The sequence below is a fragment of the Trichosurus vulpecula genome, chromosome 6, assembly GCF_011100635.1.
Source record: "Trichosurus vulpecula isolate mTriVul1 chromosome 6, mTriVul1.pri, whole genome shotgun sequence".
NCBI lineage: Eukaryota > Metazoa > Chordata > Mammalia > Diprotodontia > Phalangeridae > Trichosurus > Trichosurus vulpecula.
The window spans coordinates 159,481,489-159,497,662 of NC_050578.1; the positions used below are offsets into that span (position 1 = coordinate 159,481,489).

The following is a 16,174-nucleotide window of genomic DNA, read 5'->3' on the forward strand; positions in this document are numbered from 1 at the left end:
AGGTACGTGTTCCCCAAAGTTCTGTTCTCAGCCATCTTGTTGGCTCTTTTTACATTTTGTCTCTGGGCAGTCTTATTCATTCTCATGACTGAGTTCAGCCATCAACTCTTTGCACATTTCTCTCGAATCTTTATTTCCAGCCTTGCCCCTTTCTAATTTTGAAACCTGTCTTAAATTGCCAACAGGTCATCTCTATGTAGATGTGGTAACTGGTACCTCAAACTCTCCATGCTTCAAATTAGCCTTGTCTTTCCATCTACTTCTGACTTCACTCTTCTGTGAAATGGTGCAGTTATTCAGCTTCTCTCTCCCTTTTGAAACCTTGGTGTTCTCTTTAATTACCAGGTCCCAGCCTGAGATGATATACCTCCTGATGAAATTAGGTGAAACTGATGTTTCTTCTTACTTTCTGCCTTACAAATATGGAACATTTAATGTTTCAAACAAAACATGGCTGTAGTGATGGAAGGAATGAGCTAGTCAAAACTTTGTGCTCGCCTTGGGCAGAAGAGATCATTATCTCCTTTTTTTTTCTTTAAAGCGAAGGCCTCCACCTCCTCTTCCGCCTGAAGAAGATAAAAATGAAGAAATAGTTGTAGCAATGTATGATTTCCAAGCAACAGAAACACATGATCTCAGACTAGAGAGAGGCCAAGAATATATTATACTGGAAAAAAATGATGTTCATTGGTGGAGAGCAAGAGATAAGTATGGGTAAATAGACTTTCTCTCCATTATGTTCTTTTGGGGGAATGTCACATGAAAAAACACACATGATGTGTCTCTAAAGTAATGAGATATTTCTGAAGTCACATGTTACTTCAGTTATATATCTATATAGATATATTTGTGGTGTGGTTATGGTAAATCAGTTAATTGTGCTTATCTATAAGAATACTTTTACTTAGGAATCTGCCTCATTCATCTTTTTAAAGAAGTATGATTTGTGATTTCTTTTCCTAAGGAAAGGGTGAGGGAAGAGGAAAGGAAAGGGAATAAGCATTTATATAGCACTTGTGTTCTAGGAACTCCACTAAGTGCTTTCAAATATTAAGGGAGAATTTAAGCTTAGATTTTTCACACTAAACTCTCCTCATTCCCTTTAATTTCATCATTTAAGCTTTTCCTATTTGTTTAAAATCAAGTTGGGTAATCATAGTTGAAACTAGTGAGGAGTTAGAATAATGAAAGCTTATAAAATATAATTTAGACTTCCTAAGAAATAGTGAGGAGGGTCGAGTTACATGAATAACTTCCAGATTTAATTTGGAGGGCACTAGGGCTCTTTCCCATAAACTCTGCCTCAGTGAAACTCTCCCTCCTTGTATTCTGAACTGCTGTGGATGTGAAAAGAGCCCTTCTGTCTGGTCCACACCGTTCACTGCTGCTTAGCATCTAGCTTTCCAGCAGGATTCAGTCATTACCAGCCTCAGGGCTCCTCCTGTATTGTGCTAGTGGGAATTGGAGTGTCAGAAGAGAGATTTTTTTCCCCTCTGTTAATACCCAATGTTTACTTCTAGGAGTGAAGGATACATTCCAAGCAACTATGTTACAGGGAAGAAATTGAGCAACTTAGATCAATATGAGTAAGTAAATATTTTCGTGACCAAGAAAAATAGATCATCTCACTCTCTCTGTGTCTCTTTCTTTGTTTCTGTCTTCCTATTTCTCCTTCTCCTCTCCCTTTCCCTTTCCCTCCCTCCCTCCTTCCCCCTTTCTATCTCTCCCATTTTTTCTCCTCCCTCTTCTCCTCCTTCCCCTTTTCCCTCTCTCCCTCTACCTCTCCCTCCTCCTCTCCTCCCTTCCTCTCCCTCCCTTTCTCCCTCTCTCTCTCACCCCCGCCATCTCTCCTTCCCTCTCTTGAGGCATTGTCTTGCTTAGTTGTGTGTAATTACATACACATAGGCATATAGTGGGGTCAATCTAAAACAGTTTTAGGAAAAAAATCCAAAAGTTATCCTGCAGCTGGTTATGTAGTACAGTCTATTCTTCCATTATTGGAGTACCCATGATGTACAGTAGCCTGTTTTTAGTGTAATATACATGTGGGTTCAGACTGCCATCCCACTGGCCACTCTGTAACTGTCTGCCAAAGTGTCACTCATTCATCTTATGAGTTTTTATATCCCCTTCTCAGTTATTCCCTTCCCAGATACCGCCATCTAGTAACATTAGCTTAAATGGAAGATAAAGCTGAACCGAGGTCTTTAGCGTACTTCATTGCAGAACCAAGTGGAGTCACTGCTGTTGTAATAAGTACGGGGGGAGTAAGAATTATTATATAATTGTATTATATTGTGTATATAATTGTGTCTATTATAATTGTAGAAGGTAGCAAGAGCTAGAATTTTGAAGCGATGTGGCCAAGAGGCCTGAGTAATGATTCTGAATACTAGGAGGAGCATGGAAACAAAGAGGTCATAGACTACGTGAATCTTGGTGAGCCATTTGACTTTTATGAACCAAAGTCTCCTCGTTGGTAAAAGGGGGGAGGGGATAGAGTAGATGAGTTCTAAGGTTCCTTTCAGTTCTAAAATCCTGTTCTCCTAAAGTGGTAGAGTCCCTATGTAGAATCCTAAATATTTTGGTGCAATTTTAAACTTCAAGTTTGATACTTTATATTAGCAATGAGGCAGTAGGAAGGATCTTGGGCTACTGAAGTGTTAGTGCTTGAGATCTAAGAGTCCACGTGGTACTATAGAAAAAGGGCTGAATTTGGAGTCAGATGATTTCAGTTCAAATTAGAATTTGAACTTTGCCATTTAACTACTTGCATTGACTCTTCTTTCAGTCATGTCCTGCTCTTTGTGACCCAATTTGGGGTTTTCTTGGCAATTGGCCAGTGGTTTTCCATTTCCTTCTCCAGCTCATCTTATAGATGAGGAAACTGAGGCAAACAGGGTTAAGTGACTTGCCCAGGGTCACACAGCTAGTAAGTATCTGAGGCCAGATTTGAATTCAGGAAGTTGAGTCTTCTTGACTCTAGCCCTGGCCCTTTATGTACTATGGTGCCACCTAGCTGTCTTAACTACTTGTGTGATCCTGGGCAAGTTAGCCTCTCTGTTGGCCTTTAGTTTTCTTGTCTTTACAACGAGAGTTGGATGAGTTCAGAGGTTTCCTCCTACTCTAGATCTATGATCCTAAGGTCATCTGGCTCTCCATCAGAATATAGGAAATTGATTTGTTTATAAGGCCCCTCCCTTGTGGCTCATTTAGTTCCAGGCAAGAATTTTAGATAATAGTCCGCAGTCTATTGTCATGACTGAATAAATTTATGTGAGCTAAAATTGGGCGTTTGATGATGTCTTACATCCCCTACATCCACACATGATTCACTGAGTTGGCTGCCTGTAGAACTTGGTGCCAGGAACCATTCCGTGGCTGTCCAGGAAGGGGAGATGTCATTCATTCATTCACAGCATTTGAATTCAAATGAGAAGTTGAAGAGGAAAAGGTGAACCTTGCGCCTGGCAGGAAAAGAGCTCTTCTCTGTCCCCTGGTGCCCTGTCACATCACGCCGTTCTTGAAGGGAACCTTACCTGGAAAGCCAGACAACAGCCTTATCCACTAGCTCTGTTCCTTGGTGTCCAGCCTCACCTTAGTCTGTTTCAGTGTACCCAGGACTAAAAATAACCCGTTCTCTGACCATTTGATGGACAAGAGCCATACTGCTTTTGGTCTAGACCTTGGAAGGAGTAGAATAGGTCTAGGGGTTGCTATTTGCCTCCCCCTGGTGGTCTCTGAGAGTCTATCAGTAACCCAGCCCTTGCCTCCATAACCAGGGTCCAGCTGTGAATTCAAGGAAAGGTGATGCTACAATATCTTCCTTGCCTCTTCCTCTTAGAGTCTTTATCTTCCTTCATGACTCAGGACAGGTGTCACCTGTATAAGCAAAACCGCTCCCAACTGCTCCCCTTTCCCCCATCAGCTGTTATTGTCCAGTAACTTTTACTATCTCCCTTTCTCATTATCCCCATTCTGCACAAAGTACAACGTGACTCTGAGGCAAAGATTATGTTTCCTTTTTATCTCTACTTCAGCGTTTAGCATGCTCCCTTACAATTCCTGATATTGAGGATGTAGAGTTGGACAGTCCTCTGGTCCAATTCTTCCCCTCCCTCTCCATCCCCTTGTCCTACGTGGAAGGAAACAGAGGCATAGAGAGATTAAGTGTTTTGTCCTAGCTCAAGACCACTGGGCCATGCTTGTTTAAGTGATAACATTTATTAATAGAACTAAATATGAATTGGGTCGGGCAGGGTTGTCATCGCAAGATATATGGGCAGTGAGAGAATGGGGCAAGAGGAAGGAACCCCAGGGAATAAATAGGGTTAGGACTTAGAGTGTGAAAGGGTGATTTAATGGGCAAAGTCAACCCTAGACAAAATTGTCAAGAGTAGGCAAAGTTTATTTTTTATGTGTCTTCTACTTTGCTTTTGTGTCCCTTCCTTTTCCTATGCCATGTCTGTCCCCCTTCCAGTGTATGATGTCTTTATGTTGCCCCCCACCTACCTAATGTAGTGCTTGGCCCATAGCATGCATTTGTTTAGAAGAGAGAAAGGTTTCTAATCTTTTTTGTACAGTGGACTCCTTTGGCAACCTGGTGAAGCTTGTGGATCTCTTCTCAGAATAAGTTGTTAAATGCACAAAATAAAATGCATAAGATTATAAAAGAAGCCAATTATATTTAAGTGCAGTTATCAAAACTGAACAAAAATCAAGTTTTATGGACGCTAATCCTGAATTAGATTGACTGGAATTGAAACCCCAGCCTTGTGATCCTTCACATGATTCCTCCCCTAGGGTAGGCCTAGTGCCTCCATTTTTCACCTTCTCCAAACAAAACAGAAAAAGGAACTCAAATCTCCTGATCCTTGTTAAGTGTTTAAGTAATCTGGTAATCTAATTCACTTTAAGCTATTTATGCTGGTCTACACAGTGGCAAATGCACATCAATTCTAAAGATACAACAAGTGTCCATATGAGGTGCTCACATCTGTAGTTTTAGAGAAGGCATGTTACAAGGATACTCAGGATTATTGGAATCCCATATCAGCCATGCCCTCATCTTGGAAACTGGTATTCTGAGCTTTGAGGTACGCTGTAGGCTGTGCCAACTGGGTGGTGCTGGGTGTTGTTTGGGGCAGTGATTCAGAGCTGAGTAACCCAGTGGTTGTTCTCCTCCTCCTCTCTCTCCTTCAGTGAGACTTCTGTACTTCCAAGGAGAATTTGGGGGAGCATTCTAGTTTGTGAGTGAGGATGCAAAGGCTCCCCTATATGTTTGAGTCAATCTTGAACTTTAGAGGGAGGAACTTTTCAGAAAGAAAGAACTTAGGGCATATAGCACATGTGTGCCTCAGTGATATCTCAGAGGTATGTAGGTATAGGTCTCCCCTGTCTTGGTGACAGATAATAGCTTGACATAATACTTATATCCAGGGGTGTTTGTATTTTAACAGGAAATTTCTGAAATTTTAACCCAGAAGAAAGGAATTCCCAAAGGAATGAATTTTTAATGGTAGAATTTCAGGCAAGATGATAGGTGAGATATTTGGAGAATGGATTTGCTCTTATCATCGCTGTTCATATCATCACAATAGATAAGCAACTTTGAACTCAGGATACATCAAGCTGGCACTAAGAGGGTAGGTTCATGGGATACACCTGACCCTCCCTTCCTTGATGATGTATTGTCATTAAAGGAAGGGTTGTCTAGGAGAGAGGATCTTGGCAGAGCTTGGAGATTTGGCACAGAGGTTACTTCAACAGGTAGAGAGTTGCCCTTCCATGAATCACTTGGCATGGCCCAAAGTCTCTGACTCCTGCTTCAGAGGTAGCATAACCCCCCTCCTTACCTGGAACAGAGTCAGTCTCAACTTCTGTGACTACAGAGGGATCCCAGGGCTTAGAAAGAAACCTGATAACAACCAGGTAGCTGGAAGAGTACCAGTGGTCTGCAGGGAGTTGGCTTCAAAATTAAGGATACCTAACTTTTTTCTTCTGGATTTGGGTAGTATTATGTTATGATAATTACATAATGATCATCATCATTTTGCCGTACACACATCTATAAACACACACTTCCAATGCACAAAGAAAAGCAAAAGAAAAGTCTGGCATATGCTTCTGTTCATTATTTTTTAGTCCATATTAACTTTAGAGAGTTAGTGTGGTATGACAGTAGAGAGAGAACTTTCTTTGAAGACAGAAAGGCCTGGCTTAAAGTCCTGCCTCTGACATATTGTAGTTATGAGGCTCTTGGCAAATCATTTGATCTCTTGTGGCTCCAGGCTCTAGGACTATAAATTGTAGACCAGGTGCTAATCCCTATTCTAATGAAATCATAGGTCTGGACCAATACTAACAGTAACGATTCCTTTTTATGTAACAGAATCCTTTTTATGTCTTTGTTCCCATCTAAACTTTTTTTCTGTGTATTACCTGTGTGTGTATGTGTTTTTTTTTTCTATTCTTGTCATTTCCACAGTTGTAGTCTATTTCTTTTGTTTCTGTTTTCTTGATGCTATGTTAATTCAGTTAAGACTCACGGCTTCTGTGCTGTCTTCTAAACTCACCATTTGGGAAGTCAGTGTTTGGGAAGGAATTTTAGGTATTTTGTTGGAGCTTTTCCTTTCGTGATATAGGAAGTAATGGAAGAACTGGAATGACTGGGAGAGGTGGCAGGGACTGAGGGGAGGAGAGGAATGATGCCAATGAATACCAATCTCATATGGGTGAAGTAGAATTTTTGCAGCCCAGTGATTTGTGAAAAATATTTGCAAGGTGGTTGGTATTAATGATAGTGATGTTTAAACGAAAGGAACTTTATAGTCATAATGAAAACTACGGGCTCTTCCCAGATAGCTTCTGGTCTAAGTGTTCTTTGCTTCTGTAGTCTTATGACTCTGGTACTATGGGAGGGCTGTAGGCAAGAGGTAGGGAAGGGGTGAATGGGAAAGGTTAAGGAGTGGATTAATCTGAACGAGCATCATTTGGCCGTGTCTTCAAGAAACCCTCACCTCCAAAAACATTTTTAAAAATCTCTTCCTTTCTTGAATAATGAGAAATATTTAATCCTGTAGAGTATTATGGTGTCACAGTACCTAAAATCTGGTTCCTAGTATGGAATGGAGTATATTTGATTGGGCCTTTAAAAATGTGAACTTCAAACCTTTTCATTTCTCTTTTCTTCAGATGGTATTGTCGAAATATGAACAGGAGTAAGGCAGAGCAGCTTCTTAAAAGTGAAGTAAGTGACTGTGTTATTTTGGTACTGAAAGAGTTACTGTTTTTACCATAGACATGACGGAAGGAGGTAGATGTTGATGTTAACTGTGTTATCAACTTTTCATTCTATTTCTTTCTTGCTCTTTATTGTTACATGCAATTCAGTATTAAACTGAGTCATCTTTTTCTCCTTTCTTAGAACTGTAATTTTTTTTAAATAAGTGATTTACATTCATAGTATGTGGTGCCATTTTTATACTTGTGATCATTCGTGAAGTGAAAAATATATATATTTATATATGTCTTAAAGGATAAATCTGCTAGTTATCCTAATGCTCTTAAATTAAATTAGGTAGCATAGCAAAAAAAAAAAATTAAAGGTCAGGGAGACATAGGTTCATTTCCACTAGCCAGCTCTGAAAAATATAGTTATATTAATATTATAAATATATTTATGTGAAATATAATTTTATTATAACATACAAAATATTTTATTATAAATAATTTTATTTATTATAAATATCATTATGTAAAATATTTTAATATACAAAAGCTTGTATATAAAAATATTTTTCAGAGCTGGTTAGTGGAAAAGAACCTATATCTCCCCAACTTTTTAATTTGCTATGCTACCTCATTTGATTTAAGAGCATTAGGATAGCTAGCAGATTTATCCTCTAAAACGTGTGTGTGTGTGTGCATGTGTGTGTGTGTGTGTGTGTGTGTGTAAAACCTACACCTAGAACACATTACTTAGCCCTTCTAGTCTTCAATTTTTAGCACCTGGGAATTGAGGGTGGTAGACCTGATGAAGTCCAATATTCCTTTTAGTTCTATGTTTATATAGTCTAAGTATAGCATAAACTAAATAACTAATATAGCATAAACTAAATAATAGCTATTGATGGGTTGTGAATGTGAGTCATTGCCCTTAATAGAAATAGGAAAGTTTGGAAGAAGGATAGATTTTGAGGGACATCCAGGTAGAGCTCGACAGAAGGTAGTTGGTGTTGCAGGACTGGATTTCAAAAGAGATTGGGGCTAGAGAGCTAGATTTGGGAATCATTTGCATAGAGCTTATTAAAGCTCTTATAGCTGATAAGATCACCAAAGGAGTCAATGTATGATTAGGATTTCACCTGGGGAATAAGAGATTGTCACATTATCTTTAACTGGGAATAAGTAAGAATGAAATCTGCCTGTTTGCCAATATTCTATGTACTTTTGCTATAGAAGTGGATTTTTATTGGTAGAAGAGTTGTTTTGGGGTGTGAGTTATACCTTTTGCTTTTTGGCTACGAATCCACTGGGGAATTTTACCTCACCTATTCAGGCAGATTATCCTAATCTCCGTAGTTTTTATTTTAAGTGTTCTAGAACACTAGCTTATTGTGCCTTTACTTCCCCATATGTGGAAATAATGCTGCTAACCATTTGCTCTCCTGAAAACTGAGGAATGTCCTTCTTTCTTAAAGAGAGGAACTTGGAAAATCACCATATGAGCACAAAGTCATATTGAATTAAGATTCAAAGATTTAATTAAAAGAGAGAATATAGGAAGTGAAAATGAAATATTATGGAAGAAATTTTTTGTTAGTTACTTGCATACCCAGCCAGCACTTAAAGAAAATAAGAGCAAGATTGATTTCATGGGAATTTCCATTTGTGGGAAAAGGTAAGGACATTTTCTATAAATGTTTTTGTGACCTCTCATAGGTTTGATATGGAGAACAATAAGAAGAGGAAGGTAGGGAGGGATGGAATAGGCCTAGGAGGAAGTGGCATTAAATATAGGCAGGTCCAATGTAAAATTTAGGGACTGAAAAAAATGTGTGGATTAATTGTGAAGACATTTGATCTATTTCATTTTTTTATGGCATGAATTATAGTTTATGGCACATAAAACATGCTTTGTCTTTCAATTTTAGGATAAAGAAGGAGGTTTCATAGTGAGGGACTCCAGTCAACCAGGCATGTACACAGTCTCCCTTTATACCAAATTTGGAGGGTAAGTCATTCAACCTTTGTCTAGAGATTATTTGAATTTCTTTTGTAGACTACTAGATTCATAAAATTCAAACATACCTTTCATATAAACATTTTTAAAAATCTAGATTTTGCCTCTAACACCAGTTCTATTATCTGGATTCACAATTTCAATAATTTGTTCCTATAGCTTCTGGATAGTCTACTTACAAATAGTTAATTAATGGAAGCTATGGAATCTAACCCTTTAAAATGTTGTTGTTTTAAAACCAGAAAAATACACAGAAGATAAAGATAATACAAAGAAGATAAAGAATTGTTAGAGGACATGGAAATAAATGGGATTTTTGTTGATTTTTTTAAAAAAAATTAACACATTTAAAATATGTACACGTATATCAGAAATTTTACTGTTTTATAATTTTAAATTCTTATTTATGTATTTAAACATTTTATTGATGTCTATTATAAATTTATGTAAGTTAATAAGTTTAGAATACAATTTAGAATGAGTTTTTCCATCTCCATGTAATTTATCTATATTTGATAGTCTTCAAAGTAGACGAATGCTTATTTTTACATCTCAGCATGTTGCCTGTTGTCCCTTATTCTTGATAACCTGTCATCATGTTATTGTGCATGATGCATTTTCTGGAGGAGGTCTCCCACTGGGCAACAACAAAGTATGACATGCCTTTGAGAAAAAAAAGTAATCTTTTGGGTTATGGGACCTTAAGACTGAAATTTATGATGAAAACTTCTCCTACAGCTTACTTTGCTATCGGTGTAACTCTTGCGTTCAAGTGTTTAAAATTTGTACTCCCTTTTGAGTCATGTAAATAAAGAACCACAGATTCTCAGAGTTAGAAGGGATCTCAGAGTTTACCTACAAGTATTCCCTCTACAGTCTCCCTGACAACTAGCCGTTCAGATTGTCCTTGAAGACATTGAATTGTGGAGAACTCACTACCCTGAAACAGTTAATTCTTTTTTTTTAATGGTCATGAAAATGTTCCTCATTGATCTGAAATCTGTATCTATAAATTTTTTATTTTTATTAGTTATTATTTATCATTATTATTTTTATCTCTGTCTTCTTGGGCCCAAGCAGAACAGTTCTAATTTTTCTTCCACATGACAGTTCTTCACATCCTTGAAGACAGCTATCATGTCTCCATGAATGCTTTTTTTTTTACTAGTTTTAATGGCCATCATGTCATTACTCCTATTAAGTTACTATTTACTAATAAACTCAGTTCTTTTGTTTTGTTTTTTAGAGGGGAGAAGGCAGGGCAGTTGGGGTTAAGTGACTTGCCCAAGGTCACACAGCTAGTAAGTGTGTCAAGTTTCTGAGGTCAGATTTGAACTCTGGTCCTCCTGACTCCGGGGCCTGTGTTCTACTCACTGTGCCACCTAGCTGCCCCCAAACTCAGTTCTTTTTCATGTGAATTGTTGTCTAATTGTGCCTCCACATCTTGTACTTAGGCAGTTGATTCTTTGAACCCAAGTATAGGACTTTATGTTTATTACAATTAAAATTTGTTTTATAAAGTTCTATTGATCTTTATAGCCTTTCAAAATATTTTTGGATCCTAATTCTTTCTTTCGGTCAGTTAACTAGATATCCTAATTCCATGTCATCTGCAAATTGGATAAATATGCCATCTATGGCTTAATCCTTGTAATTGATTAAAAAAAATTTTGAACAGAGAATCTCTGGATATTTCACTGGAGAACCTCCTGCAGATTGACATTGGTCCCTTAATTTGGTCTAGATATTCAGCTAGTTTCAGATTCACTTAACACTGTCCAGCTGATTTTTCTCCATATTTTCCAGAAGGATATTGTGAGAGACTTTGTCAGATGCCTCATTCAAATCCAGATACGGAATTCCCTTGATCTACTGGTCTATTTTTTAAAAATATTAAAAAATGAGGTTAATTCGGTATGTCCTCCTCACAAGCAGCCCATCTTAAGTCTTAGTGATTACTACTTGTACTGCCCATTTACATATGTTCTGGAAAGTCAGGCAGTCACGTGAAAGGTACATTTGTTATTCTGTGTGCAGTTAATACAATTTGGACTCTTCAGGATACAGATCAGATACATCTGAAAGTCATTTTAAAGTACTTTTAGCATATATGCAAATTATAGAAAGATAATATTTTATTTGTAATCACTCCAAGTCCTTGTTCATGTCCAAGAGCCAAATCTTATTTGAGATGTACCTTAAGCTCTTTTATGAACTTCTTCAAGAATAAGTCATAACATTTGAAAGCCAGTACTGCTAAAGATGAATTCTTTTTCAAAACTTTATTTTAGGGAAGGTTCATCAGGATTTAGACACTATCATATAAAGGAAACAACAACATCTCCAAAGAAGTACTATCTGGCAGAAAAACACGCATTTAATTCAATTCCTGAAATTATTGAATACCATAAGCACAATGCAGCAGGTAAAGTTTTCTGACTTTTTAAAAAATGTGTTTTATTTAATATAATTAATGACATGATCAAGTTTTAGGGTTCATCTTTCAGAAAATGCAATTTTGTAATTAAATGTAAAGTATGGTTATAATTTATTTAAATTATTTTGAACTTTGAAAATGATTTTTATATAGAACAGCCATCACTTTGCATAGTATATATATGCATCTGTTTGTGTGTACCTCCACACAGATTTCAAACTAGGAAATGCTACTGAGTCCTTAGAAGCCTCACTTGATCTTTTAGGACAGTGAATTATTCTAATATCTTCCTTCTTTAATTTAACCTCCTATCTTATATTATTCACTATTTAATTAGTCGTGACACTCAGATTTTCCTTTATAATTCTAAGTTCAGCTTGCTTTAAAGGATAGGAATTACTTACAATTAGCAAGAGCATTTGTATACATTCAATTCATGTGCCAAAATCCTTAGCCGAGGGGCAATCAATCAATATTTATTGGTTGAGTTAGGTCCCTTTAAGTAAGGAAAAAAATTTAGCTGACAGCTTTGTTTGCACTATTTGTTGGTTTAGGAAATCCCTTCTTTTATGGATGGTACAAAGGTTAGTGTTAATTAACCTTGTTCAAATCAAATAATATTTCACTCTCACTATGGAAAAGGCTAATGTAGTAGAAAGGAAGAAATATGGAAAAGTGATGCATTGAAAATGGGATCAACAAGGAATAAAAATTAATGACAGTCCTCCTTCTCCCAATGCCAAGAGGTCTTTAAATCTACTGAATTTAGTTACTTTGATCGTATCCACTATTCACCAAAGGCCTTGTCACTGTCAGGTGGTTGAAAGTCAGAAATGGATATGGTTTTATCAGTAGAAATGATATTAAAGAGGATACATTCCATTTGCCTTGTCACTGCACTGTTGGGGCTTTCCATCTGCCTGGCATCAGAATTCTCCTTTGTGTGTTATCTTGCTTTATTAGATTGTGAACTCTTCTAGATCAAGGACTTTAGCTATTTATTTTTCCAGTGTTTAGAACAGTGTTGGCACATAATAAGAATTTAATAAATGTTTTCTCACAGATGGACAATTCTTATTCTATTATAGTTTAATGTGGTCTTATTATCTTAATAAATTTAAATTCCAAGGAAATGAAATCACATTAATTGTATGGGAATCTTCAATCCATAAGAATACTAAAAACATTTCTAATGCATAAATTATACTATGTAAATTCACAAACATTTACATATGATACAATGAATTGTTGGGTATTCTGGCATAGTCTAGGATACTACTACAGTTATTCCTTCTATGTCGCAACTTCCCCATCATGGCTTTGATATGTCATGGGTTGGCATAAGAAATTAAATGGAAATTTGGGGGGTGTTTTGTGGAAGCTGTAGAGGACACATGAAGGCCAGCAGGTGACACAGAGCCTAGGATCAAAAACTTAACCCAAATTTTAAAATAAGGTACTGGAAACACCCCTAAAAGAAAAATTCAGACCTCACTAGTACGAAGGGAGAGCCAAAAACATTTTATATGGATTTTCCAGATTGTGGGGGCACAACACCCCTAACCCCTGCGATGTGGAAGGGATAACTGTATTTAATTGAATAATGGGACTCTAGATGGTCTTCTCTTTGGGCATGCTAAGTGCTTAGGGGCCCCTAGTTTACATTCTTGGAATCTGGACTAGTTCCAGGTTATGCCAGGTCAGCCACAGTAGCCCCGTTTGAAGAGTGCAAGCTAGAGGTGTCTGAAGGCCTGGGCACCAGCTTTTCCATGGCAGGGTCAGGTGTGAAGGTCAATGAGGGTTGGCACCATACCTTACCTGATCACCTCCCATGGCTATTAAAATACTCAGTATATAGTGGTCACTTAATAAATGTTTGTTGAATTAAGCTTTAGGTTAAATACTTTATTCACTCCTAATATTTTAAAAATTTAACATGTTTTCTTATTGAGATTCCATGTGAGGAGTTATATGGACTGCCATCTTTTGTATGTGAATATGCTATTGATGTGAAACATCAGTCTACTTAACCCCTAGCTGAAGCCACTTTGTTGCTATTTGTGATTCTTAGATGACAGGCACATAATTACGTATAGAACTATCTAAAAAGTAACCCTTCACCCTTTATCTTTTATTTATGCTCTTTTCTTTTTTGGTATTTTTTGTTTTCATCTCTTTTCTGTTTTATTTTCATATCAGTTTCACTGGCTTTATCCATCCCACACAAAATTATTCATTTTGTTGCAGGAGGCAAGTTAAAAATCTGATGTTTACTTAAATTACCTCCATTATGAGTAATAGATATTCATTATATACAAAGTTCTTGTGCCTTTCAATGAAAAATATGTTGGGGCATATAATGTATACTAACCATAATTCTTACCTGATAGGTCTAATTTTCATTTTCTCAAGTGAAAAATTTATCTGAAAATATTGTTATGTCATAAGCATTGTTAACAGCAAATGTGTTCTCTTTTAGAACAGACAGGATTAGCAGCCTGCCTGTAGGATTTAGACCCTTCTCCCCCAAAACTGACCAACCAACCAAACAGTTTAACAAGTGATTTTAATCACTTAGGATGACTAAGAATGTGAGATTATATTATAAGCTCCTTGAGTTTGGAAATGAAAATGCTTTTTCATGTATTCCTTCTACCCCCAAGAATTCTTGTCAAATAGATCGTTCAAATTTATATAGCACTTTAGAAAATGCAAAGTACTTTTTATGTCGTTCAGTTGTTTCAGTCATGTTTGACTCTTCATGACCCCTTTTGGGGTTTTCTTGGCAAAGATGCTGGAGTGGTTTGCCATTTCCTTCTCCAGCTCATTTTACAGGTGAGGAAGCTGAGGCAAACAGGGTTAAGTGACTTGCCCAGGGTCGTACAGCTAGTAAGTGTCTGAGGCTGGATTTGAACTGAGGTCTTCAGGATTCCAGGCCCTGCCCTCTTTCTACTGCGCCACCTAGCCGCCCTTTTTAATACACGATCTTTTTTAACTCTTGCCACTCCTCTGTGAGACAGGTAGGATACATATTACCCCAAGACTTCTAAGGATTTCTAACTTCCTTGGTGGGTACTCTCTTCACCAACATAGATCTCAACACTTCTGTTTTAAGAGATGGTTTCATGAATGCTGTGGCCAAAATAATTCATCACCTGATGGTCGACTTTCTGGTGATGAGTATCTCCAAGCTTAGCTAGGCTGTTCCTTAGCCAGCATTCACGGTATCCATTGCCAAACTTTTCCTTAAAACCTTTGTAGTTTCGTGGATCTTGCCAGAGTGTGAACCTTACTGGCCTAGCCTTAGAGATTCCAGGGTCACCTTCACTTTCTGATGAGGCATTGAAGTGGAAGTGGAAGAATGCAGATAATATTGATCTTACTTACACATGAGGTAGTTAAGTGCAAAGAAGTTTTGACTTGACTAGCCGGACAGTCACGACCTGAACCCAAACTTTTTGACTTTGTCTAACATTTTACTATATTATCTCTCCGCAAGTAAATAAATGAATGAATGGAATAGAGGAAAGTGATAATGTAAAGTAATAAAGAGGGTTAGTAGTAGATGTTCTATTTTAATATTTTTTTCCTCATCTTAAGGGCTTGTCACCAGGCTGCGGTACCCAGTAAGTGCGAAAGGGAAGAATGTACCAACAACTGCAGGGTTCAGCTATGGTAATATTTCTCTTTACACTTCTTTTGGGCAGCTGATTACAGAGCAAACTCAAAGTGTAAAAAATTCCAAATAGTGAGACTGCCTCTGATAAAGTGGGCATTTCCTTATACTTAGTAGAACACAATAAGAACATTGTATATGAAACTTCAAATCTCTATTATGTACAGCTTGCTTTCCTTTTTAAGCGTGTAATTAATACAGAGCAAGAGCTTTTTAAAAATTTCTTACCTGCAACTATGAATTGCACTTACCAATATGAATTCAATTTGTAGGTATGAATTTCTTATTGCATATTTCATATTTTTATAGTAAAGGAAATTTTTTCTTCTTGGAGGATGTTAAATGCTAGTATCATATTCCACTTTATACAAATTAATGCAATGAATTTCTGTATTCTCCTTGTTTGCTCACAGATGTATGAGGAAAAAGCTATTTATTAAGTTAATCATCTTAATTAGAAGCAACTTGAGGGAAGGGACTATCATTTTTCATCCATGTGTCTCCGGTACTTAGCTCAGTGTATATTCAGTATAAATTCACGTTTGTTGTTCAGTTGTGTCTGTCTCTACTTGACCCCATAGACTTTTTGTTCTTGGGGTTTTCTTTCCAGTAAAGATACTGGAGTGATTTGCCATCTTCTTCTCCATTGTATCTTCGTTTTATAGATGAGGCAAATAGGGGTTAAGTGACTCCCCCAGAGCAACACAGCTAGTAAGTGTCTGAAGCCAAATTTGACTTGGGATCTTCCAGACACCAAGCTCAGTGCTCTATCCACTGCACCACCTGGCTGTCCATAGTGACAATGCAGCTTTATTTT

The 16,174-nt window shown here is 37.2% G+C and overlaps 1 protein-coding gene across 1 annotated transcript in view; it reads left to right on the forward strand.

Annotated features, from left to right (window-relative positions):
- Nucleotides 1–16,174, forward strand: part of TEC (tec protein tyrosine kinase) — a 74,841-nt gene that overhangs the window by 45,939 nt on the left and 12,728 nt on the right. Inside the window, exons 6-11 of the mRNA XM_036763422.1 lie at nt 542–714; nt 1,521–1,586; nt 7,195–7,249; nt 9,156–9,235; nt 11,536–11,669; nt 15,282–15,356. Coding sequence (XP_036619317.1) covers nt 542–714; nt 1,521–1,586; nt 7,195–7,249; nt 9,156–9,235; nt 11,536–11,669; nt 15,282–15,356 — 583 coding nt within the window. The remainder of the gene's footprint in view (nt 1–541; nt 715–1,520; nt 1,587–7,194; nt 7,250–9,155; nt 9,236–11,535; nt 11,670–15,281; nt 15,357–16,174) is intronic.